The 27641-nt window shown below is 39.4% G+C and overlaps 2 protein-coding genes across 3 annotated transcripts in view; both read left to right on the top strand.

Moving 5' to 3' along the window:
- agbl4 (AGBL carboxypeptidase 4) overlaps window positions 1-27641 on the top strand; it is a 276090-nt gene that overhangs the window by 192916 nt on the left and 55533 nt on the right. Inside the window, exon 6 of the mRNA XM_027166429.2 lies at window positions 1096-1135. Within this exon, the coding sequence (XP_027022230.1) occupies window positions 1096-1135 (40 nt within the window). The remainder of the gene's footprint in view (window positions 1-1095; window positions 1136-27641) is intronic.
- bend5 (BEN domain containing 5) lies at window positions 1109-26388 on the top strand. 2 transcript variants are annotated; one of them, XM_027166431.2, is made up of 7 exons: window positions 1109-1135; window positions 14295-14519; window positions 15599-15729; window positions 17306-17666; window positions 19122-19270; window positions 20752-20965; window positions 21147-26388. In XM_027166431.2, the coding sequence occupies exons 2-7, from the start codon at window positions 14339-14341 to the stop codon at window positions 21338-21340; spliced, it is 1230 nt and encodes a 409-aa protein (XP_027022232.1). In that variant the 5' UTR covers window positions 1109-1135; window positions 14295-14338; the 3' UTR covers window positions 21341-26388. The 2 variants fall into 2 exon arrangements, with proteins under 2 accessions (XP_027022232.1, XP_047655747.1); XM_047799791.1 differs by lacking the exon at window positions 1109-1135 and having other exon boundaries at window positions 14126-14519.

The following is a 27641-nucleotide window of genomic DNA, read 5'->3' as shown; positions in this document are numbered from 1 at the left end:
CAGAACTACAGAAAGAGAGAGAGAGAGAGAGAGAGAGAGAGAGAGAGAGAGAGAGAGAGAGAGAGAGAGAGAGAGAGAGAGAGCAAGTATAAGCAGAGAGAAGGATTGACTTAGCACCTCATCTAGCCCACGACCCGCTACCCTCAGTCCTTGTAAGAGAAAGTGTGAAGTGTTAAAGTGGGTAACCTCTTACACCCTCCATTACTCCAACTGTAGCAGAATCACAGTTATATGGAAGAAGGAGAAGGTAAAACAGACAAAGGAGATGACTCCAAGCCAGTACTAACATTTTAAATAAATATGTAAACAGACAACTCTGATGTCTTTGTCTTCATGTGTGATAACACATTCAATCTGACTCTCCAATTATTCAGGCCATATTAATGTCTGAGTTCAAATCCAATTAAAATATGGTTTGTGGCGATGCACCTCAGTTTCATCAGTCAGATCAGATTACACAGGGTCTGGTTCTCTATTTCTTGTCGTGTAATGACGAGAGAAATGTGTGCCAAAAAGAACGTCGATAAAAACCAGCATGAATACAGAGGATACTTTCAACAAGAGTCACTAGTAGGATTTTTCTACTAATACAGGTGTGTGTGTGTGTGTGTGTGTGTGTGTGTGTGTGTGTGTGTGTGTGTGTGTGTGTGTGTGTGCGCATGCGCATGCGTGCGTGCGTGCAACGTGCGTGTGTGTGTATTATGATTTTTTTCTAAAATTGTGTGTTATGATGTCATAGACAAAGTTTTATGCTGTTAGCTGTGAACATTTTTGAAATTCAATTGTTTAGTAATTTAAAGAAACTCAATACGAATATAAAGATGACTCAGTATGTTTAACTGTGGTGCAAAAAACACCAACTCTGAATTGTCTGACATGACAGGGCTATATGTATCAAAAAACAGAGACAGCAGCAGATACAGTATCTGCCAGTGGAATTTTGATTTTGTTGGTGTGGGCAGAAAAAATAATCATCATCTGACATCCAGGCTCTAAAAGTATAAATTCTACCACATAAATAAGGCTTAAGATCTTTATTTAAAGTCACTATTTCTCGTTGCACCAAATTAAGTTCTTCTTCTTGTTTTGTTTTAGCAACAGCGAAAGTTGGACCTCCTCACCATCACTAACCCAGGTGAGTACATGATGTACGTGTGTGTCTGCGTCTTCACGTCTATAGACGTTATTTTTCTTACTAACTCCATACTATTTGAACCACCCAAGCACTTGTGAGCTTGTAAATAAAGAAAAAAAATCATTTAAGAATCTAGTCAAACAGAAGCACATCATTTAACAGCAGTGGATCTAAGCATGGTCCCCGGTGTGGTGAGGAGGAACCCAGACTTTTGTAGACGCATCTGGGTGATAGCAGTGAGCGTAGTCCGAGCACACAGAGAGACAGATGGGGAAGTCTGGAAGTATGCAGTGCCCATGTGTCTAAAATATCTGGCTGCTCTAATGCACTTTGATTAAAATAACATTTATGGAAAGCATGCTGAGTGGGCTAATTTCCACAGCTTCACATGGCATCTGTTCACTCAAACTGCTTAGACTTTACTACTGACCTTCACCTGTACAAGCAAAGCCACTTTATAGTGTAGATTCTTTAGAAGTTCACAATTTGTTCAATTAGATAGATAGATAGATAGATAGATAGATAGATAGATAGATAGATAGATAGATAGATAGATAGATAGATAGATAGATAGATAGATAGATAGATAGATAGATAGATAGAAAATTGGGGTAATAAAGCCTTTTATTTCTGAACTTTATAAAACACATTTTTTATTTCAGTAAAATTGCTAGTTTGAGTTGGAATAGTTTGCAAGATATAAATAATATGTATTCCTAATGTATCGTACCGTATATTATGTTGTAATGCAAACACAACAAGGCTGTAGTGAATGTTTTTCCCTGTTTAGCATGATGACGTCTAACTTCATTGCCAACCTCTGTAGTCCCATTTAGCTACTTATTAGTAATCGCTTTTTCATGACATGCAAAAGTTTAGAAAATCTCAAGTGTTCTATAACTGAGGATAAAACATGAAAAGATCTGATCTTGTGTTAACCAACTACAGACCTTATTTCAAGCAGTTAATCCAAAACCCTTTAAAAATACGTGATTTCAGGGGCGAAGAAACCGGAAGTGCAAATATTTGAACTTATTTCCAGGTCGTTGGATTCATTCCTGCAGCATGCTAGAGCTCTAACACTTCCTGCACTGATTAAAGAACAAAAAGCCTGTTTACTCAAAACTGCTGGGTAATGAAGCTCTAGGGGCACTAGCTGAATCCATCAATAAACTCATAAAATACATGATTACATGAAATCAGGTCAAAACTACAACTAGCACACTGACAGTGTAACCATTAGGATGAGACCTGTAGGTTTTGAACATAAGAATTCTGTACAATGTGTGAACCTTTATTTTGTCTAACGCTCTAATACTGGAACAACACAGTAAATACAATTACTTATAACAAAAAATGTTACTAAGGCACACACACACACACACACACATACACACACACACACACGCACACACACACACACACACACATACACGCACACAGCACACACACACACACACACACACACGCACAAACACAAGGCACACACACACATACACACACAGCACACACACACACACACATACATGCACAAACACAAGGCACACACACACTCACACACAGAACACACACACACAGCACGCACACACACACGCACACACAGCACACACACACACGCACAAACTCAAGGCACTCACACACACATCACACACACAAACACACACACACACACACACACAGAAAAACACATCCGCACAAACACAAGGAACACACACACACACACACACACACAACACACACAGTAGCCTCTAAAAAATAGGAAGAGAAAATAAGGCTCAGTGATGCATGTCTTCAACTCTAAACATTGAGACTGAACAAAGAACAGGTGAACACAGTGGGGTAGTCCAATGACCAATGACAGGACGGGGTGGAGAGAGAAACAAAATCCAAACAAACACATGGAGAAAGCAAGCAGCATGCCTCCTCACAGTGTGATTCATGACATGACCACAAAGAACAAATCCCCACAATCCCCCAAAGGACAATTATACAGATTTGGAGATTAAATACAAAATAGCATCAATTAAAGAATTAATAATAAAAAAAAATGTAAGCATTTTTTAACTGCCCTTAGACTTCTATTTGATGTTTTAAATGAGCACTTTTTCCCCTTTTTCTGTTTCATGTTGAATTCCTATCACTAGTAATTGCACATTAAGCTACAAGTGCAGTAGATGGAACGTAGATTGAAAAGCATTGCAGTCAGTTCGGTCTCCATAAATGGGTCGATGGCCCCGTTTTAAACTCAGCGGGATTACTTTGATACAGAAAGAGAATTATTTTATTGCGAAAGGTGAGCACTTAAAGAAACGTTACGTGTTCCTTTTGTGTCCCGATGTCTCTTCTTAGGCTGCATATGCGCATGTTTATTCGGATGCAGAGAAAGTGTGTGATGACCTTTGACCCTGTTTTATCTATACTGGGTGTGTGGGAAGCTTTTTTTTATTGCAGTTTGGAAAACAGCTGGTGATGTGAGATGACTTAGGCAGATAAAGCACTGACAAACAGGACACACTGACCTTCTGCCTGCATATTATAGAAAGTGTGTGTGTGTGTGTGTGTGTGTGTGGTGTGTTTATGCACATCTGCTCAGATAGCAAAAAAAAGTATGTAAAAATGTGTGAAGATCAAGTGATATTTCGTTTTTTGAAGGTCTTTGGAATCTCACACTGCTCACACTGCTTTATTTTCACATCACCCCTGCCTTGCCTTCCTCCCTGCTCTCGCCATAGAGGGGGCTCCAATACCCTGGCCCCTCATTAGCTCCTCCATGTGAAGTGCACTTCACCCCCCAGCCTCTGCCAGCCCCCATTTAATTGGACACTTGAGCGGCACGATGTGCATCTAGTTCTATTGAAGCCTGACATTTCAAACTGCTGACCTTTCTAGCACACAGCACAGCTAAATAATGATTAGACCTGCACATTGTTCTTCCACAAAGCCAGGCCCGAACGAAGCTCTGCGTACAGGCCGAAGAAAAGAAGAAAAATGAGACAGAAGCAAGGACAAAATAAAAATCGTTTTTTGGCCAAAGTGTAGGTCTGGGAAGTTCTGAGGCTTTGGTGGTCACAGCCAGAAAATTGAGTTCAGCCATCTTTTCAGACGCTATTGTCAATCTATTGATTTGAATGCCCTTTTCATATCGGCAGACTCCACCACGATTTTGTGTTGCTCTAAAATTAACGTTGCTCGGTTTGTGTTTTCTCTCCTCACTTTCCAACATTACAGAAAAAAGGTCAATTACATTCATAAGTCTTGGAGAGATGTGTGAACCTGCTGGCCAGAACAGAGATAATAGACAACCTCCATATCTCCTCTATGTGTGGGTGTCTTTCTCCATGGGGCTTCTCTAGAAACACACACACGCACATCACTGTTAATGCATTCGATCTCTCCAAGTTCCTCCTTATTTTCTTTTAATCTGATGATTTCCACGCTCAGCACAGCTCGAAGCGAAACGCCCTTTCCAAACATGGTTAAGTAAAATCCCCTTTGTTTTCTTTTCACCTTAGTTTATGAAATCTCAGCAAATCTTTCCAGACATCTCTCTCTCTCTCTCTCTCTCTCTCTCTCTCTCTCTCTCTCTCTCTCTCTCTCTCCTCTCTCTCTCTCTCATTTTGTATGTATCTATCAGAATGTTGGCCTGGGGCTGAGCGATACAGGGATGCAGTATCTCAAATCTTTAACTACTGACTGTGTCTGTACTATGCTTTACTATGACCAGCTCTGCCAAAGTGTCCCACTGCTACCCACCGCTGCCTATAACCCGGGCAAAAGAGCGAGAAAGACAGACGACCGATTTAGAATTATATAGGGGCTGACAGGGACGTCAATTACAAAACACTATTAGACTAGTTGTGATGAAATGCTATAATTGCCCAAATTATAGCCTTTCCACACCATTTTGCATGGTGTTTATCCAGAGACTTCATCATTAATGACTTTATAATGCTTATGATGGAAAACAATTGTGTTTAAAATGCAACCGAGAGAAAACCATGTGTGTGCATGGATGGCAAGTGAGAGCAAGAAACAAAGCTTCTGGTTATGCCACTGGCTACAGGACTATTTTCCAGCTGATTTTTGCGAAATGCACACAGAGAAGCGTGTCGAAAGCAGTGTGAGTGTGTTAATGAAAAGAAAATCAATGCATTAATGCAGCAGGCTAAGATATGAAGAGAGTGTGTGTGTGTGTGTGTGTGTGTGTGTGTGTGTGTGTGTGTGTGTGTGTGTGTGTGTGTGTGTGTGTGTGTGTGTGTGTGTTTGTGTGTGGCTGTGTGTGTGTGTCTGTGTGTCTGTGTTTGTGTGTGTGTGGTGGATCTTGTGGGTGCTCCTGAGAAAATCTGCGTCATTACAGCGTTATTTAAAACATGTCTGGATTCCAGGCCCTGAAGCTTTTCGACGACTGCTGCCTCCAGTTTATACCCCAGCCTTTCAAATAACACAATTTCACGCCTTCTTCACATAATCAGCCATGAGCTTTCCATTTGCCATGTGAAAAACAAAACAACAAACACTCTAAAGATGCTAAATGAAAATGCATTGTGCTGCTGCTATTAACTTGTCTTTTCTTTTTCAAGAACGTGCGTCTGTGTGAGAGAGAGGAGGAGAAGCGAATATGTGAGAAAATGTAAACAACATTTTAAGGGCCTCTCTAGCATGACAGCCGAGACAATGGTGACAATTTCTGTCACTGTGGCCACTGCTGTTGCCGTGCACCACAAATCTGTTAAAAAAACAAAAACAAAAAAAAAAACAGAATATAATTTCAGGTTGAGGGGCCTTTTGTTATTTCCTGCTTGAGTGTGTGTAATGGAGGTGGGTGCTGAGGGGGTTCTGTAGTGGATTGAGTTAGTGGATAGCAGCAGAGCTAAGGGCAAGATAGAGAGACGGAGCGGGAGGCAGGGAGAGATAAAAAGCAAAAGAAAGAAGAACATAAGGAGAAAAAAGGAGCATCTCTTCTGTTTGAGACTTCATATCCACCAGCCTTTCTCTGTTCATTCTATCGCGCTGTGCCCACTCGCTGCCGCTGGCTTCGTTAAAATGATGATACGGTTACCTAGTTACCAGCAGGTCTTGTTTGCAGGGTCACTTCATTAGCTCGTCGCTGCCTCTGCGGCAGAACGGCATGTGTTGGCTCAACAAAGAGCAGTGAGCTGTCACTCGCAAGCCACTGCTCTCTGCCGCAGCTGCTTATCAGATCAGCACACACACACTCATACACACACACACACACACACACACACACACACACACACACACACACACACGCACACCCCTGAAGATGTTTGCATGCCTTAACGGACAGCGATAAGCCTTGTTGTCCTGCTGTCAAATTAGCATACCTACTTTATCTGTTTGAGAAAATTAGTCATTCCATGTAAACATGGTGTCGTCTCTCATTAGGCTCGAGGATGAACTAAAGCTGTGTAGAGGGCATATTTGTAAGGAAGGCAAGAACTGATCATAAAGCATGATGGCTTATTTCTTAGGTGCCAGTGTTTAATATGCTGACATAAGTTGTATTATACGGCAAATCAGAATTAAGGAACAAATGCAATCAACCGTACTAGAACCTCCTACACAGCAATTGAGGTCCATGACTGGAGCCTTTTCTCACCTCTTCCCCTTATTTGAGGATGCTACATTTGTAATTCAGGCTCCCTGTCTGTCTTTCACCTACATATTAATTCTACCTGAATAGTATTAATCATCAGAGAGAACTCCTCCAAACAGGTAGGTTTGCATCCTTTTGACAGTCTTAGTCTAGAGGCTTCTTCCCTGAACTATATATTTTTAGACCATGGCAGTCCTAATGGTGAATGTATATACATCAGTGCCTGGTGCTTCCAGTGTCATTGATGTCTTGGGGTTCAGGTGAAACTTTCAGAGCAAAGTTTATTCATGACTGGGAGTTCATCTGGAAAGTTGTTTAGATGGTCCATATGGTTGAGTTGCTTGGAATTTTCTGTGGTAGAAGGCTAAAAAGGCTCTAAATACAGTTACTACAGTATATACAGCCACATGCATTCTCACAGTTAACTCCTTATTGTCAGTAAAAAAAAAAAAAAAGTCTGAAGCTTCTGATAATCATGCATCAATTTCTGTAAATAACGCTGTCCGGTTTTGATCAGTCTGTATCCACGATAGATTAAGAATGGATCTGTGTAGTCTTCTGCTGTTCTTCTAACCCATTCACCTCAAGGTTTAATGCTTTGTGCATGCTGAGATGCTTCTCAGCTCATCACTGTTGTAAAGAGAGATTATTTGAGTTACTGTATCCTTCCTGGTAGCTCAAACGTGTCTGACCATTTTCTTGGAATCTTTCTGTTTAGCATGTTGTTTTCACTGTCAAATCTGATGCTCACTTATTCTTTGCACCATTTTGTGTAAACCCAAGAGACTGCTGATTCTTGGGAACTCAGTAGTTTATGAAATACTCAGACCAGTCCTTCTGGTACCAGCACTGATGCCATGAACAAAGTCACAGAGAACATTTATTTATTGTCAGGTTTTGATTGTTTTATTAACTGAACCTCTTGGCATGTACGTGTATGATATTTTTTATATCGTGCTACTGCCACTCGATTAACTGACGAAATAATGGCATGAATGTGCAGGTGCTCCTAATAAAGTGGATGGTGAGCATAAGTGCGAACTACAATGTGAATGCGCTGTTTTTGTAAACTCTAGCTTTCAATAGCTTTCGGTTTATATGTGTAAGAAAAAGATAAATGATATAAAATGATGATGATTTCTCTCGATGACTTTGAGAGATCTAAACAGATAACAAAAAGCACACAGCAGGTGGTTCTTCTAAATGATTACCTTCAGACTAGATGTCAGTGTAATTCCTCCCTCTTACCTCATTGCGAATTTTTCCTGGATTACTTAGCACGATGCCGAACATTTCCTTACAAGAAAGCCGACCGAATGCTACAGGAATTACTTTCTTATTGTGGTACGAAGATGTCTTTAAATTTTTCTGACTTTTTGAGTTATCCAGATGAAATGGATAACTGGAATATGGAAAACATACAGCGCATCATCTGCTTTAAAGCTTTTCTTAAAATCAGGTATTTTCTATAATATACTGTAGTTTGCGAACTCTATTTTAAGAAAGTATATATATATATATATATATATATATATATATATATATATATATATATATATATATATATTTCCCAGCAATGATGTAGAAATAATTTAAGACACAGGGTCAGTTTTAACAGATTTTTAATTTCCTACCTAAATGTGCTTACTGCATGCAGTGAACTGTCACAGATTGATCAAGTACTCAGTAACATAACAGATTGAACAGTGTAACAGACATAAGAATGGTTTAAATGCCTTCTGCCAAATTATTTTGGGCCACATCTGAAACCATCATTGACTCTTGAAAAAGAATTTCAATTGGAATTTATTCACGAGAACAAAACTCGCTTAATTTATTAAAATCCCAACGTTAGAGCGAAGACGAGTGAAATGTGTGGATGACATTTTTCGACATTTACCTCAAGAATCTATTGCAGTCTATTGAGATTAATGTGGATGATGCTCAGGATTAGGCAAGATTTATCCAAATTTGGCCAAGGTTATTGTTTTGTTTTTTGTTTTGTTTTGTTTTGTTTTGTTTTGTTTTGTTCATCCATTCACCCATCCATTCAACTGCTTGAATGCTAACCTATAACACTATAAACATGCAAAATTATTCCATGCTGATATTTTGTACTGTTTTACGAGAGCGGTCAAGAGTGCCTGTCCTTTTTTTTATTGTCTAATAAACTTTTCTTACTTTTAAGCTCTGATATTAACTCTGTTAGTACAGTTAGCTAAACAACGTGCAATGATGGCCATTCAGCTGCTTGATTGTCAAGGTATAATAGCACAAAACACAAAATTCAGCTGATACTGATTTATAAGGCACTAATGGTCACTGGTCAATGGTGGGCAGGCAGATTTTGAAATGCAGGAACTTTAATTAAGTTATAAGCCCCTCCAAAAATATTGGAATGACACGGTCTATCCATTTGTTTGTGGTATACACCAAAAATTTCTATTCTTTCTTTTTTTTTCATCAGATATCTGTGGTTCTTGTCTGATGCCACCGAGGATAAATGAAGCAAACAGGCTTGTCATTCCCACTAACACAGCTGAGAAATCATATTTAGAAAGTTACTTGTGAGGTATTGCTCCCTGATCTGGTCGAATCGATAGCGCCGACCCTGGAGTGAGAGTGATCCTAACGAAGAGCATCGAACTGGCCTAGAGTTTGAGCGCTAGTTCAGCACTGCTCATTTGTTCGTTTAAAGGAAGATCAATGGTCTCCCTGCTGTGTCACAGAGGATACGTGGTGGGTTGGCAGACCAGCAATGATACCCTTCTGAATATTTGATGTGAGTGTTGGTGGGGGGTGGAGGCGGGGGTTACACTGTATAGTTTTGCAGCTGCTCACCCTGTCAGTCATGCAGAGGGTCTCAGGGAGACTCACTAGTAATCGATGGTGCTCCGCTGCGGCCTGTTCGGAGGCCACTGTTCATTTCATGGGCTATCACTTTTTTTATTACAGGCTGATGCCGTCATGGCCAATTAATTATTCATGATGTGCTAATTCAGGGACAAAATAAAGTAACGTAATTAAGACCAGTACAATTAAACAAAAGAGGATCTGTTTATCAAGATAAAGGCGCCAAACAGCTCGGTTCTTGATCGACCCTGACTGTCTCCGCTCCCCGAACATACTGGACTCTTTATTTTAAAGCATATTTGTAATGCTCTCTAAATGATCCTGCTGTCCCCTGCGTGTTTCAGAGAGTCTGGCAGAGGCAGCAGGTATTGAGCATGCCAGACGTTTGGCTCTTACTTAGGCAGCGATCGTACACACACAAACACACAGCCGCTCACACACACAGGCACCTGTGAAATCATTTGTCCTTCTCCCAAACTGGCACAGGTGCAGCGTTTTGATTGGCCATGTGCTAATGGCTAATATGTTTGCGCCTAATGCCAGTGTCATAGCGCCTCATATTTATCTCCCTCTGTCATCATCATCATCATCATCATCATCATCCTCATTTGGCAAACTGCATTTCACCTCACCCAACACTGGGATGTTTTTAAATTCTAGTCACAGAGCAGCCACCCCCAGACCCCCCACCCCCCTCTGGAGCCCAGCTCCATCAGCCACATCATTATAGAGATTATCCCATGTCTTTTATTAAATGGCGGTTAATGTATCACCAATAAAGATGAATGAAGGGAGCTGAGAGACTCTAATTGGAGGGACATGATGTCTGACTCAGTGTCGGAAACTACTTCTGCAGTGCCAAACTCTTTATGAGTTGCCATCATGGGCCTCACTGTGTGTGGCTGCACAAACAGATGTTAATGTCAAGTGTTTTGATGTTTTGTATCTTTTGCTGGTGTTGGGATGTTAGACAGCACACAATATACTTTGGTTAGGAATGATTCAGAAATAATCAGCTTCTTAGTAACTTTATAATCAAACGAATTTATGAACAAATGAATTTATTAACAGGACAGGATGTAGCATTTTGAACGAACTGATAACAGAACAGAATACATTTGTGTGGCAATCTGGGAAAACCCATCTGATGTCACTCTTGTGAAATTCTGGCAAAAAAACATCAGGAACAATTAGGCCTAGGGCAAAGTACAGTTTTTCTGCCTATAAGAAAGCGTAAATACGCAATATGAAGACACTTTACCATTATATCCTTCAGTGGGTCTTCCCAAAACTGTTCGCAAATCTGGAAGCACACAGTTGTATTAGATATCTTTTAAAATATGACATTACGGCTTCCTTTCACTGGAACTAAGAGGCCCAAACCTGTTCCAGCATGACAATTCTCCTGTGCACTTCACAAGCTTCATGAAAGTTTGCCAAGATTCCAGTGCAACTTGAGCATCCCACACAGAGCCCTGACCTCAGCCCCAGTGAACACATTTGGGATGAATAAGAACACCAAATAGGGGTCAGGTCTCCTCACTGATGTCCATGCTTTAAAGATTACAAATAGATAGATAGAAAGATAACAGATTTTATTCAGGAAAAACTATAGGTTGTAAAAATATCTTGTTAGGCTGCTTCCCTTGTTGTATCCTTTGGTTTAATTGATTTCCATGTTCTCCGAATCTCATCAGTTTAACCTGAATTTGGGAGAGTGTGTTATTGATTTGGCCATTTATCATGGGTTATGATTGTTTCAGTTATTCGTCAGTTGGAATGTTAAATTGGGTGCCTTTCATTTCGTTTCATTTTATGTGCTTTAAGTGATTTAAAGCGTAACATTTCCACCACCACCACCACCCCGCAACACCCGCAAATCCCCCCCCAAACAAGAAAAAGAAAAAAAAAAACGCTGAAAATATTTGTTTAATTTCCAATTATTAATGTGTGTGTGTGTGTGTGTGTGTGTGAGAGAGAGAGAGAGAGAGAGAGAGAGAGAGAGAGAGAGAGAGAGAGAGAGAGAGATATTATGACTGGTGTTGTTTATAGTAAGTGTTTGTTGCCTTTTTGGACTTCTTTATCATTTGTGATGTTGCTCCCATTTAAAACAGTTCGGCTCATTTTTAGGGTCATGATTGAGGACAATGTCCCATCCAGAGACAAGCTTCGTGTTGAGGTTTTGTTCAAATGTTTTTTTTTTCATTGGTTGTTGCGTTAAATCTTACCCAGTGCTATTTTCTGATTGGCTATTGTGTAGTCTCTTTTTTTTTGATTGGCTGATAAGTGTCAGGCTTGACTAAGAACTCCAGGGGAGACGCGCTTGATTCCTGCCTGGTTCCATAGAGACAGCGGTGCGGACAGATACATTTTGGGCGCTGCGGCATATTAAATATATGATAAATAGTCACAAAGTTTTTATACGTGAGAAATACGATGTGTGGCGGGAGAGTGTGAGAAAAGACCCAAATGCGTGACTGTCACTCTCAATGCGTGACACTTGACAGCTCTGGATTTGTATACAGAAGACAGAAAGAACAGAAGTGGAACAAGCTTTATTTTGACTACACCCTCTCCACACTGCTTTAGCATAACATGGACACTTGGGCACTTCATTTCGCTTTGGGTTCACATGAATGCCTCAGCCGTGGGATCTGAAGAGGCTTATTGGAGCAGAGTGGGGCTGCAGGACAGTTGAGCTATTGAGGAGCAGATTAGGCTAGTGCCACTGTGCCGCACAGCAACTATCCAGGTCACATTCCTGCCCCTTTTCCTTGCTCTATCTACACATAGCCAGTGCTAAGGGGAATTTTGTAAGATACTTCTATTTGCTCAGAAAATTTGAAACTGACACAAACGTTGTATCCTGTTGTTCAATATTTCTTTACTATAACAACTGGCATCTCTCAAGCATCACAGATAAAACAGACAATTATTTGCCTTAGATAACCAAAAGTATACAGTAACTTTTTTGTTAGATGTGTTTTTAGATGTTCTTTGTACTTCTGTGTTTTGTTTTAGCCAGAAGAGAGAAACTTCTATGAAGTAACATGAAAACAGGTCAGCACTCGATAGTCTGAGTCAAACAATGACAAGAAAAAGAACCGTGTAAAGGAAGTGCCATCCATAGTTCTGCATCACTTGCTTTTCAATTACGGCAGATGAAGCAGAACGGAATTGTTACTGCCATTTATCGAATGTGCACCTCTCTGTATTAAAGCACAAGTCTAGGAATCTGTTGCTGTGTTCAACAACCTGTCTGTGAGATCCCTTTTATTGTCAGGTAGCCTGTGTGAGTTTATTAGAAACAAGGAAGGGATAAAAAGAGAAAGACACTGTCACACTTTTCCAAACAATAAACACACACACACACACACACACACACACACACACACACACACACACACACACACACACACACACACACACACACACACACACACACACACACACACACACACACACACACACACACACACACACACACAGAGCCAGTGACAGTCTTCCTGAAGAATACCTCTCTCTCTCTCTCTCTCTCTCTCTCTCTCTCTCTGTTTCTCTGTGAATTCTGGTGCAGAACAAAAGCGATAGCTGAATGAATCGATTATGATAATGTGCGGTTGGTGTGAAGAGCGTTTTCCCACTGAATGAAATTGAGATGATGGATTATTGAAAAAAACATTATCTGAGATCTTTATGCATTGCTAGGTACCCTCTTTCTCTAGCACAAAGAACTGTAGATTTCTTTTAATCTTTCACTATCGGGTCTATTCACAGGAACATTTTAAATTCTACAATCTGCTGAATTAAAATAACAACTAGTCATTTCAAAACATACACTAGTAAAATGCCTGTCATTTTGGTGTGCAGGAGATAATAGTATTTGTGTGAAACTCCTTAATCAAAAACTCCCTCTGATTTATGAGAAACATGTATTAACATAATGGCAGTACAAGTAGTAAAGCAAACCAGGTATTACAGTAAGCAATTAGTCATTCATGCAGCTTCTTTCCACTTTTTTGGGCATGATTTCATGTTAAAGTGAGTGAATAACTATTACATTTTACATTACATTTTTATTACATTTTTACAGGGGGTAAAAATATAAAATGTATTTAGATACAAGAGGGAGGATTATATGTGTGGACCAACCAGTACATCATGAGACTGCAAGAAGTCAACAGATTGTATTTTAGAGGTTATGACCGTGTAGTAAACGATTGATTACTTTGCATGCTGATAATCACAAGGACACAGTAATTTAGACTGATAATTCAGAGCTAACAGGGACGAGCAACTGCAAAAAATGGGTCTCACAAACTTTGTGTGACCACGATCCAGTTTAAATAAATAAAAAAAGACTACTTGCCAAATGGGTTGTTATTATTATTCAAATTAAATGACTATATTAAAAATTAAAAACTTTTATAATGGTATTTTGCGATTTCCGTCACTTTGAGAAAAATAATAAATAGAATTTGTATTAAAAAATAAATAAATAAACAATAATAAGTCCAGCAACAAAACACTGAGCATACATAAAGTTATCAACCTGGTGTACTACTGATCCCCTGTGAGAAGCTCTGTGTTGATTAGTCGGGTCTAAGTAAGAGAGGGCGCTGTGCACCAGGCGGAACTAGTCGATCCCAGAGGCATTTCCCTTTGTGTTTATATTTTTAATTCTTTTAGAGGGAAACTGAACCATACCCAAAGTGCTGGACCAAAGAGAAATAATGTATGCTTTTGTGAGGTTTTTGGAGGACGACAGGTGCTGCGCTTTACCCGTTGCGAATGTGAGAGATTTGAGACCAGTGCACAAAAGAGATTTTGATGAGCAGAAGGTGTATGTGGTGCTCAGAGGTGAGGAGAAAGCTACAGGCCAACCGGCCAAGGCGCACATCCTCGCTCTGGCAGGTAAGTTCGCAATTACACTGCTTTCCGTTTTGTTTCTTAACATGTACTTTAAACACAGAGAAATGATTAGACATCAGGCTGGAAATCCTAATGCACTGTTTCTACGTGGTGACATTATTTCTCTTAAAGTAACCGAACGTGTTTGTCAGTTCTTTACCGTGCATTTGTTTTGCTCTGTGTGTGTTTTTTTTTTACCTGGTTACCTCAGGCATTAGCAAGGGATTAAAACATGCCGCTTATTTTGTCGTTAACTAGTCGGGTTAACTAGGAATATAACTTAAAATACACAAGAATCAGTAAATACAGATAGATAGATGGATGGATAGAGTATGGATGGATGTATAGCTAGCTAGCTAGCTTGAGAGTTAGCATAGGTGTCACGTACGTTTGCAAGCTAAACGTCTTTGCTAGGTGTGTAGCTAGCCAACGTGCTAACGTTAGCAACGTCCAGAGATATGACATGTTAAAAAAAAATTATTAAATAAAAGCATGCACAACGTGTTACAATAACTTGCCTCCCTTTAGACTTCTGTTATTTAGGGCGGAGGAAAAGGTTCGCGTGTATAAACACAGTCCAACCCCCATGTTTAAGTGCATTAAATGTGTCTAGTGTTTACTCAGTTTTTATCCTCGTGTCAGGCTTCTCACTAAGGACTTATGTTACAGGGCTTTTCCCAAAACGTCTAAAATTGGACCTATTTCTGCGTTACCGAGTCAGTACAAATACATTTTATATTTACAAACATTACTTTCCACAGCAAATATAATAAGTTTGCTGTTTCTGTGCCAGTAAAGAAAACAACAACATTGTGCAACCGACCACTTTTCATACAAGAAAGTCTTTAGTGAAGGCTGCTGGGTTTTTTTATACCAAACCATAAGCAAGTCTCTCTAGAAGAACTGTGGCATATTATCCAGTGTATTCAGTGAAACTTACAAGCAAGTTTTTTGCAATAAATTTCATTGACTTTTGCACAGTACTGTATATATTTAAATATTATTTTATATAATTATTTATATACATGCAATGTGTGCAAACCCACTGCTGACTTTTATCCTATCCCATTTTTTTTCTCCAGATAGCATTGAGGAACTGGACAACAGTATTATGCAAAAGAAGATGAAAATTCCTAAAATGACTACCAGGAATTCAGGACATGCCATAGATAATCACTTTAGTGAAGAAAGAATGCCACTCCGACATAAAAAGGTACAATAAACACTCCAATACATCAGATGGACTTTAGATCAGCAAGCATGCAGCTTTACAGTGCATTCTGTAATGCTTTCGAGTAAATTGACTGAATTAACATGAGATTCCTTTGGATTGGAATTTAAGATGGGATTTCTTTTTCTTTTACCTAGGTTTATTAAAATGTTATTTAATTATGACAATCAAGTGTTAGATCAGACCAGGGCAGCACTATTATGATTGCAAGGCCTGCATAATCTAGGTCTAACAATAAATAGATAAAGACAACGAAAAAATCTATAATCTTTGATGGGGGAGTTTTCTTGTTAGGAGACGTTTATTTAACCTTTTTACGTAAAGTGTCTGTACTTCGGAAAGTTTCCCAGCACTGAAGAACCTTCAGGACAGAGCAGATTAGTCTTTCTGTTTTCTATATAAAATAACAAACTTTATTTATTTATTAATTTATTTGTTTATTTGTTTGGACTGAGTGAAATGCGGATGCTGCTTAGGGAACAGTTATGTTCTTGCTATAACATAAGTGATAATACTTTGTCTTGTGGACTTTCCCCAGCATTAAATCTAACTATGAATTTCTAAAGTGCACAAAGTGTCTTACAATATTGAATGAAACATTGGCATTATGGGGAAATTACTGTGGTACAAGCAGAAAATTTAGCAGTTATTCGAAAATGATTTGCCATACTGCCAGAAGCGTAAACATTTCTCAATCAACAATGACAAACGCAGAGTTTTCCACTGCACATTCAGTTGAGATGTTTGTCAGATATTTTGTCTTTAGCCTGCAAAACCCCCTTTACAAGTCTCCTGGCTCTTTTTAGAAATGAATACCATATGGCAGATGTTTATGTGAATGTCTAGGAGGTAGCGCAGGTAATACTCAAGGTTATTCTGTGATTATAATGTATGCCACTTTAAATAAGTTAATGGTTTTTATTAAAGCTGGTGGATATTATTAACTCTAGCTCTTCGGTAACACTGTCGTCATCGTGCTGCATGTTGAAGTTCCTTCCAAATGCAAGCATTTTTCAGTACATTGGCAGGCAGAATGTTTCTGTAGACTTCTGATTTCGTTCTACTGCTACCATCAATGTAGATTAGTGATCCTGTACCAGAAGAATCATGCAAGCCCAAGCCATGACAATACCTCCACATCTGTTTGTTGTCAGGTTGTCTTCAGTCAAAACTTTTTTCTCCCATTGACTTTTTTTTTGGTCTTCATGTTAGTTTATCATTTTAACAGTGAAAAAAGTCTAAACACGAGAAAACTCCAGGGGTCAAACCAAGAGTAGACATTCAGGGGTCTCTGATGGGGAACACCTGAGCAATAACTGGTGAAAAATAGGTGTGTTTAAACAAAAGGTGTCATATTGTTGAAAACAAGGTGCAAGTATCTGTCTTCAGTGTGTAGCAAAAACAAAACAACTGGCCTTTCTGCTCCGTTATATTTGGAGTAAATTGTGTGTAGTGTATTAAACCTAAGCTTACATGGACATTTAATGTTTTATCCTAAAAATTTACAGTCAGTTTGCTCTACACTGAGTGCTATTGAGAAGTTGTTTGTGTCTGGCAGGTACACTGTCACGAGCATCAACGGGCCTCCAACTCCTCCAAGAGCCTTGCAGCTGTTGTGGCACGTCTGGAAAGAAACGCTGTGAGCTCGTGTGCTGAGGGTGAAGAGCTGCGTGAGGAGGAGGAGCCGGAGGAGGAAGAAGCGGTGGTGCCCCGCGTCCTCTATGAGGAGTTAGTGCACAGCTACAGACAGCAGGAGGAAGAGGTTCGGCGATTGCAGCAAGAGCTGGACCGAACACGCAGACAGCTGCTGCAGCAGGCCAAGAAGCTCAAGGAGCACAGCAGCCTGCTAACAGAAGTCAAGGAGCTGCGGGACTTCAACCGTCGTCTGCAGGACGTGCTGCTTATGAGGCTGGGAAGCGGTGAGAGACGCACAATACACACTGTAAACTTCTCCAATGCATATGAATCTCTCTCTCTCTCTCTCTCTCTCTCTCTCTCTCTCTCTCTCTCTCTCTCACTATATATAAATAATATATGGTATGGGTGGTATGAGTCAAGAATTGTCAACAGATGGAGATTTTGAAATAGCAAATCGACAAATTTAACTAATGTATTTACATTGAAGCATTTGGTTTTCGGGGGAATAAAGCTGCTATATTTGTTACAAAGCAGCTGCACAAACAGCTGTGGGACAGCCTATCAACTGCTTGGTGTATGCTCTCAACAAATGCAGAGTACACAATGACAACCTTTGTTTCAGGAAACAGCTGACAGAATATGTTCTGGGGAAAGCTCAGTCTTGTCACTTCCTTCACTGTCTTTTTTTATTAGGTTCTGTTTTGCAAAATGAACAGTACACGCAGCTCCCCTGCCGGATTTGTCCCCCTTTAGCTTTTAGCATTGTCATTCTTTCTGTGACAGGTCCGTGTCAGAAAAGCAAACCTAAAAAAGTCAAATGTAAATGTACTGTAATATTCTAACAGTATATATTTTCTTTCACCAAGATATTTGATAAGCAATGGATTCAGATTACGGCATGTAAATAAAATAAGAATTATGAATACTATTCTCTGACACCAGTAATAATATATTCATATACTAACATAGAGAGTTAATGGTGAGAACAAGAATCAGATTCGGACAACACAGAAAGCAAAGTTATGATCTGAAGTTTGTTCTAGTTCTGCACTTTAACTGGTGCTGAGTATCCGAGAAAGACACTTGGAGGAGAGCACTAACTTCACTCCCACAGCTGTGGTTTTTTTTTTGTCTTTCATTGTTATTAAGCCATTTAGAGCTCCTGACCACCGATAGCTGGGGTGTTGGCAGGGTTTAAACTTGTGATCCCCTAATGATTAGGGTTTTATTTTTCTCTTGCCTCTCTTGCAAATTGTTAAACAATTGTCTTCTTTTAGATAATTTTTTGTTGTTTGTACTCAAAAAGGTTACAATAATTTCTCCTCTTAACTAAACTGGGTTGAATGTCTTCCACTGGTTGCTTAAAGAGGACATATTGTCCAAAGGAGCCAGGCCAGTGTCCAGGCCAGCTGCTGTGTGTGTGTGTGTGTGTGTTCCTGGTCTGATTAATTTAGGGTCAGGAATGCAGTAAACTGACCGATATTAAAATGTGTTAGCTACAGTGGAGCTTAACGTGGCTGGCCACCAAGTCAGCTTACTGAGCTAAAATAACCAGGCTGTCACAAGGCACAGGGGAAGCCATTTTTAGGCTGCTAACTAAAGTGTGTGCGTGTGGGCTTTATGTGAAGTGTTTTTTTTTTAATGCTTTTCTTTGTTTGATTTCACATACCACACTGTACAAGCATGTTAAAATGATCTGTTACTTAACAATTGGTTGAACGCTTTACTGCTCACAGAACCAATGCACGATAACGGCACTCAGACAATCAAAGCTGAGGTGGTGGAGCCGATACCTGAACCACAGGAAATGTGCAGAGAGGAGGCCAACACTAGCTCCACACACTCCCCTTCCCCACGAACTGTCTATACCTTCAGTGATGGAAAAGTAAGTGTGCATGTTCACATGCGTGTGAAAATGTCGTTTGCTTCTGTATCCCTTTGGAGCCGAGTCCTTGCTTTGGGGCTGTGTAGTCTTTTGTTCAGGCTTTTTACTTTTCTCTAATTGGCTATGAATCGCATGTCCCAGTAGGCATTTTAACCAGAACATTTACTGTGCTATTTTTCAGCTATGCAGTTTAACAGTCATGCAGCCTGTGCTCACCCTCATTTTTTTCTTTCTTCGACTCAGATCAAGCATGAAGAACAAAACCAAATTAGGCCTTACATCCCTGCACATTGCCCATATTAATTATTTGTACCACAGGAGTTGTCTTGAGTGACAGCTAGCCAGCGAACACAAATCTCCTCTAAAAGTAGGCAAACACGTGTCTGCTGGCCAGCAGCCTAAAACACATTAGTTACTTTAGCGGAAAGGCCTCTGGAAGCCCGCCTAAAGACTCAGAGTGACAATCCTCCTGATGGTTCACTTGGCATCGTCTTCCACAATGTAACTTAAAAGTCGACACACTGGTCTGGTGTCTGTCAAAATGTGGTTTTCTGCCTGAATATATTTATGAAACGTCGTTCATCTTTACCCCAGTTTTACTCTAAATTGATTCTTGCTGAGCGAAAGGGGAGAGGTGACTTATGTGTATGGTATAGGATCACTGAATAGTCAGATGCCAAGCTATACCATGCCTTGCAGAAGGATTTCACCCCGTGTTATTAAAACATGGGGGTGGGGTTTGTTATAAGAAAAAAATCTCTCTCTAACTTTACACTTCCCTTCAAGCACTATTGTTCTGAAAATAAACGAGCGAAGAACGGAAAGAATGTGTCACAAACGTGTAAACTCTATAAAGAATGTGGTGTAAACTCTACGTAGAAGAGTTCAGAGAAAGGTTAAGGGGCACAAATACATCTGTAGGAGCTGGAGAGAACTACAACTCAGTCAGTCAGTCATTACATTTACATACATACATGCATCACAGCATTTAGCAAACACTCTTATCCAGAGTGACTTACATTTTCTTTTTATTTCAGTTTATACACCTGAGCAATTGAGGGTTAGGGGCCTTGCTCAGGGCAGTGGTAGCTTGGTGGACCTGGGATTTCGAACCCATGACCTTCCAATCAGTAGTCGAACACCTTAACCTCTGAGCTACCATGTCAGTCAGTCAGTCAGTCAGTCCAGACCTCTCAAATCCCACAGCATCCATTTATTTGAATGGTATGTAGTCGGTATGCTGAATTACTCTAATTAGAGTTGTGAATGGACATAATATTCAGATGTGCTTTTAAAGGGATCCCATCGCAGGTCATTTGAAGTATAACGTTTGTCATTTGAAGTATAACGTTATTATGAGCTCTCAAACCTATATATAGAGAACCATATTAAAAACATTTTCCCAGCGGAAATATAACAAAAATAAAATGACAGAAAATAGCATCTAATGTCTCTCTTTCTTTTTTTTTCTTTTTTTCCAGGTGCACTTGGGTGGTGGCATCTGGGTGGAGGAGGAGAAGTGGCATCAGCTGCAGCGTACACAGGGTGACTCCAAATTCACCAAAAACCTGGCTGTTATGATCTGGGGCACAGAGACGCTGAAAAACCGCAGTGTTACTGGTGTCGCAACAAAGAAGAAGAAAGATGCTCTGCCTAAACCTCCTCTCTCACCAAGCAAACTTAAAATCGTGAGAGGTACGTTTTCACCCCCTTATTTACTCCACATCAGAGGAATGCTTATAGGAGGTAGTATGAGATCTGGGTTTGGTGGATACATTTAACGCATGTAAGGTCACATTCAGAAAGAACAAAATATCAAATTCTGTTTTATTCCATTTTCAGCTGATAACAGGCTTAATCTACATTTTCTTTCTAGAGTGTCTGTATGACCGCGTGTCTCAGGAAACAGCCGACAGCGCTGAGATCACTCAGCGGCTATCCAAAGTGAACAAATACATCTGTGAAAAAATTATGGATATCAACAAATCAATCAAGAACGAGGAGAGGAGAGAGTCCAAGCTCCTCATTCGGCAGACGGTAAAGATGGAGAACCTGTACGACGGCATGTAGGACCTGCAGTGTTGACGTCAAAGACTGCTGCTGTGGAAAGAGGTTACACCTGATCACCTGCGCTGCCATTTTGAATTTTCACTGAAGCCCACAGCGAGGCCTTTTTTATTTGTTTTTTGTTTTAAAGAAAAAAACCGTTTCCTACTCCGTAACACATCAGAGGCTACGAGTCAGCTTTACCCACAATCCGCAGATCTTACCATGAGCGCTGTTTGTTGGTTTATGTGCTGTGAATAAACAGTGGCTTTGGGTAACGGGGGAGTTTAAGGTGTGACAGTGGACTATTGAGAGAAGGGGTGTGTGGTTGTTAATCAGTCATTGTTTTTGACAGGAGAGATCCTATAAATCATGTTTAGATAACAATGTGTAAGGCACATCGGCCGGTGTTCTGTGTCAGAACATGTCCTAATGTCTAAGTCAAGAATGAAGACTTCCCTCGAAAAGAACCGTTTTAAAACTCAACTCTAAGTGCTTTGAGTCTGAGTATAGAAATTTACAGAACATAGCTCTCTTCCTGTGTCTGTTATTGATGTGTGAGTCACAAACATGCATCTTTTAACAAGGTTTGTCCCTGCAGTGTCTTAGTAACAACAGAGTCTGTTCACTAATTGATCCTTTGAAAACACAGTTTGTTAGAACGAATCGAATCAGTTTTTTATTTGTATTGTCGGTATGTTGAGAAATTGGGAGTTCAGCTGTTTCCTTCAATAAGATTTGATGATGGTGCTAATGACACGACGTGTTCTCAGACAAGCTCCCTTTGTTTCTCAGCAGAGCCGTTACTTTAAGGTTATGTTCGTGAATCCGCATTTACAGGAATATGTTTACATACCAACAACATGCTTTTGTCTCTTTCTGCTTTTTTTAGGCAATATTTTCCCAAATAAGTCAACGCGGCATCTTATGTAACCGTGATTTTCAGTTCCACGGTGGATCAGAGGGATGTTGTATTGGCCAACTCATTTGTTTAGAACCATTTTATAGTTGGGTCGAGGAGCATGGACCGGGCAGGGATTTTACTCTGTTGATATGGCAATCACTTGGAACGGTTGTGTTTTTATAGCAAGCTGTGATTGTAATATGAGCTGATATTGCTTAACCTGCACTTTGGTGTGTGAGTGTGGTAAAATGGCAGAAACAGTGTGTGGATGTGGGTAAAGCTGTCAGTAGCGCTCGGTGTTAAAAGTGTCGGTGGTGGGATTTGTTTTAATTTTATTTTTTTTATAATTTTTCTCCAAAAACAACCAAACGGCATCCCCAGAGGATGACTGGGTCCTCTGAAGCTCCTGCAGGGGAGAAATTCAAGGGGGTGATTTTTAAACTGACAACTTCCAGTGAGCCATGCCATCCGTTCTTTTGCCTCCTTTTTCATTTTTCCTCCATTCACATATATCTCGTATCTTTTTGCATTTCACAAAGCGGTTCATGTGGCTGTGCATTAAAAAGGCCTGCTTGCTGCAGGTTTGAGTTCTTAACTGTGATGGCATCCTGCTAACTGTGAATCAACCTCAAATCTGCCTCTCAGCCCTTCCTGTCTCATCACTTTTACTTTCCTGTCTTTGTTGGGTTTTTTTCTTATCGAATATATGAACGTTTTTTTTTTGTTTTTTTTTTAGTTAATGCATTTTCTAGAGGAGAGATTTTATTGTATATTTGGACGTATTTGGATCTTAATATTCTAGATCCAGGCTGCACCTTATTCTGCTTAGTTTCTTATTTGAAACAAATAATCTTCACATATCCACATGATTCCATCTTTTTTTCACTTCATGTTCATGCCTAGTTTTTCACATTTCTTTTTTGGTCTTGGCTTTGCTTGTCACAAATGCATTATCTCGTAATGGAATGCTGTCCATGAAGCAAACTCTATTTTAAATTATAATAGCTAATTTACAATCGTCAATTATCACAGTGCTCCTTCTATCACATCACTGTGATCCGTTTGTAAAGGAGTCTCATTTCAATATTTGTTCCGTTTTCTGGAAGTGTGCTTATAATTGAAACAGATGTAGTCACCATATACGACAGCACTTTAATCTTAAGAAAGGCCATGTCATAATGATGATGGGCAAATATGGATCTTACTGGTGATTATTAAGGGTTTTATTCCCCAGTGGCTAATCAAAAAAAAAAAAACCTAGCACTTTTCTACAACTCCAAAGTTGAAAAAAACAAAAAAACAAAAACAAATCCCATTTATGCTTCATAGCTAGGTCTGTAAAACATTTACTTTAATTGTAACTTACCTCTAATATGTTGGTGTAATATTGACAGAAAAGAGCGTTATTGTATGGTTTATGGTTCAAGGTTCTATTTTTCTGTGAACTTTTCCTCTGTGTGTCGATGTGTTGTGTGCTGTGTGCTATATGTTGCCCCACTTACTGAATATGTGCTATAAACGATATTGGCTCTGTGGGTACACTGGAAAAACACCAGCTTTTAATTTGGCTGATGTTAAACGATAGCCAAAAGAAACTGACAATCCTCCTGATCATCCTTTCATATTGAGATTTGTCAGCTGTAATGTTGCCTTGAAAAGCAGTTCTTTCTTTTTGATAGCCACTCGCTCCGAGTGAGCACTTTTCACACGCAATATGGCTGATAAACATAACGTCCCTTCAGTTGTGAACCCTACCAGGGAAAATTGTGACTGTGAAATGTACAGATATGCTATATATTGCCATGAGAAACTGTATTCATAAAGATGCTTAAAAGCTCCAAAAGCAAACCGGTACACCTCTCTGATAACGGTCCTCTGGTCCGCACTAGTGAACTTCATCCTTCGTCATGTTTTTTGTCCAGCATTCGAGTGACATCACTGCGGTGCTTAAGCTTTGAGCTGCTTAGCTCCCTAAAGATCCAAAAACAATCCGGATGCCAAGAAGAGCAGTATAAAGTCTATGCCGCACCATCAGGCCGATACTTTACGGATCATGAAACCAAGAACTGTTTTATTTCCGATTGATCTTTTGGTAGAGTTTCTATGCTATATGTGAATGTGTGTGTGTAGGTGTCGGGTAATCTAAAGCTCCTCGGGTGGTGGATACGATATAAGCCAAAGTGGTATAGTGATCATTTAGCTTGATATGAACTTGCACAGAATTGGCCCATGCCAAGGTCCAGAGTCATCCAAGCTCAAAAAAATAGGCTAAATTTAAAAAAGAAAAAGAAGAGATATATAGATATATATATTCTTTCAGAATATGGGGTTTTGCTTTACTCAAAATTCTATTTAGCTTGTATAAGTGCTGTTGCGCTGAATTACATATTAGAAGAGCATTAAGCTTTCAGTGGTATAGATGTGCACACTGTCCTTTCAGGCAGATTGTTTTTTGTTTTTCTTCTCTTCTTTATTTTTCGATTTAATCATTTCTGTTTTTCTTTCTTCGATGTTGTTTTTGATGCCAAAAAGGGGAACAGGGAGACTAGTTAGAAAAGAATGATCTATGTGTGAAGAGTAGTAAGGATTTGGCCTTCTATTTAAAATCACATACTGTACACAGTTTGTGAGTGAAATGCTGAGGACCCATCAAACATGTAGACAAAGCTGCCCAGGCCTAGACTCAATCTCTTCCTGCTAGACCATGTCAATAACTTCCTGTTCACACTCATCCCAGCAGGTTCCAGGTCTCAGCCCAGATCACTGTTATTCAGGGCCAAGCTCAGAGCGGTTTATTTGCAACTCAGCTTTACTGCGATTTGAAAAAGAAGAAGAAAAAAAAAAAGAAAGTATTTTTATAAAATCAGGACAGATGATTTGTGGCAGTAATGAAATGTGTACTATCTGAATCCTACCTCATGGCTTATCATGTCACTTTAGTTATGTGCTCCATTCATAGCACCTCACTCTACACGGGCACAGATTTGTAAATATATCAGTCTGTATTGTAGATTTTAATATTCATATAGCTGATTTCTGCTTTTTTTTAACGGTGTATATACAATACGAACCTCCTCCGAGTTTGCCTGATTTGTGTAGGAGCGAGTCTTTCTTTCTAATTCTGTGGTTCTGTCGATGTCATTTGTGATGTAAATCTTTGTTGTTGTGTTTTTGTTATTTTTTTCTTTCCCATATTTGTTTTGTATTTTTCTGGTTGATGGTGCTACCAGCACACGTGTCATTTACCTCAGACGGTGCTACTTTTTTACTGTGGTGGATGTCATTCAGTGTCACATGATCAAAAACCAGTTATTGTTATTATTTTTTTTATTTGATATTAAACAAAATCAGGACAGAAGCGTCTCACTAGTCACACCACCCATGCCATGACGTTTTGTTGAATTCATACTCGTAGACAGTGCGTGGTGTTTGATGAGCGTCGACGATAACAGTATGTGTAGTTTCATTAACAGCAGAAGAAAAAAAAAACTGCTGTAGGGAGTTTATTAATCCCCGCAGTCGATCTACCTGAATGGTACTGGGCAGTGTACCGTGGTCCTCAGCAATGAACTTCTCCAGTTCCACTGTAGTTACCATCAAAACAGCAAGAAATTCTATATTTAGAAAATATTTTAGATATTGCAATACAGTACAGTGTATTTTAAAGAGTTTATATAACTTGCCAAAGTGGTTTTTCCCTCCCAAAGACACTTTATTTGCAACGTCTCTTAAAATACTGATGGCAAAATTTATCAAATGGTCAATTCTTTATGAACACAATTGCTAGAGATTTTGTACATATTCATTTTATTACCTCCCTCTTTTTATTTCCTGCAAAATGTCTGTCTTTTTTGTTTGTTTGTTTTTTGTAAATGTTTTTTTTTCCTTTCTTTTTTTTTGTTCCATCCCCTCACTGTTTTTAAGATGTTGGTTTTGCATATTGGTGGTATGACTGAAATCCGTCCTGAACAACCTCAGAACTAGACTCCACTCTTTATCTGGAATCAGCCGTGTTGCATTTAAATCTGTCCTTTCATTTCATCTTTCATGTTCTTTGTTCTTGCTGCTGAACAAATATCTAGAAATCTATGTATATGTACTTACCTATATTTTTCAGAATCAATAGAGAATGTCTTCTAAATACAACTGTGAAAAACCCTTTCTCTGAGTGGCAGGTGTTGTCGGAGTGGTGATTTTTACACACACTGTGCTTTTGTCTGAATCATCTCTCTTGATAGAGAAGTGCACATGCTCCATGTCCTTACCGTTGGGTCGCACATCCCGTGAAAATCAGAAGACAAGGGCTTTGGCAGGTTTCGCTGGTTTCTTTAATCTTGCCTGAGTCTCAGCTAATGATTTGGAAAGTGCACTTGGTTTCAGTAGAGAATCTCTGTAAATGTTTTGGGCTGTAACAGTAGGCTACAGCTGGGTGTAATAAACCAGGTTTAGGGAGACAGCCTGAAAAGCAAAGCATTTCCTCACTGACCGCTCTCACTCCTCTCTGGTGCACGGCTGCTGTAGTTGGTCAGCATCAGTTTATTGTGTATGTGCTGCAGTCCAAGTACTCTTGTTCTATGTACAGATCAACAAAATAAATCAGACTTTTATTCTACAAATAACAGACGGTCCCTTTTTTTGTCGATTCTTTCCTCATGCGAGTGTGTTTTGTTTTCATTTTACTATGTAGACTAAATTACTCAGCCAGAAAATACCATACTAATCAGACACGAGCCAAAAGTTGAAAAGAGTAATGGACTGTCAAACAATTCGATTCAAGGCACTGAAATATTTTGTAAACCACCATCATTTATTTCCATTAGGAAATTCAAGGTTTTATTTAAATGTTCATCTTTTAGAAATTCATTTAAAAAAAAAAAAAAAAAACAAGCTTCTACTGTTTATTCAAATATGTTCTTTTTTCCTGTGTTCACAAATTCAGATGTCAAATTTTGTGGAAAATCTGTACTCATCTGAAATCAGGAATTTTAAAACGGGAATCCATGAAGAATGAAAAAAACAAAACAAAGAAAAACGTATCTCAGAAGCTTAAGTCAAACAAATAAAACCAGATGTGAGGCAAGATACTGCAGTCTCACACATCCAACAGCACTGAATAAGTAATCTATTAAGAAGACGATGGCTTTTAAAGGGGTTAGTTTAAATATATGAAGTCTTAGCTAAGAACAGAAAGAAGAGAATAATCCTGGAAAACTGCAAGACGTACGGATGGATAGGAAATCCAATCATCAGGAAATATTCAGAGGTCAGTTAAGAGGTCAGTTAATCTGTGCTTCCATACTGTGTGGAATTATTGCTTTTGTATTCTACCTCCAGCTGCTAATGCCTCCAGCGCTACCTGTAGCCTTTGAAAGGAAAATAGTCTCTTTCTGTAGACTCTGATATGGACGCAACATGTGAGCT

This window comes from Tachysurus fulvidraco, chromosome 14, assembly GCF_022655615.1.
Source record: "Tachysurus fulvidraco isolate hzauxx_2018 chromosome 14, HZAU_PFXX_2.0, whole genome shotgun sequence".
NCBI lineage: Eukaryota > Metazoa > Chordata > Actinopteri > Siluriformes > Bagridae > Tachysurus > Tachysurus fulvidraco.
This window is presented reverse-complemented; position numbering and strand designations above follow the sequence as displayed.

Excerpts from the sequence above, each read along its gene's own strand:
- bend5 (XM_027166431.2), top strand. The coding sequence starts at position 14,339 with ATGTATGCTTTTGTGAGGTTTTTGGAGGACGACAGGTGCTGCGCTTTA. Across the intron at positions 17,667-19,121 it reads GCTTATGAGGCTGGGAAGCG|AACCAATGCACGATAACGGC; the intron begins GTGAGAGACGCA and ends TACTGCTCACAG. Across the intron at positions 20,966-21,146 it reads CAAACTTAAAATCGTGAGAG|AGTGTCTGTATGACCGCGTG; the intron begins GTACGTTTTCAC and ends TTTTCTTTCTAG.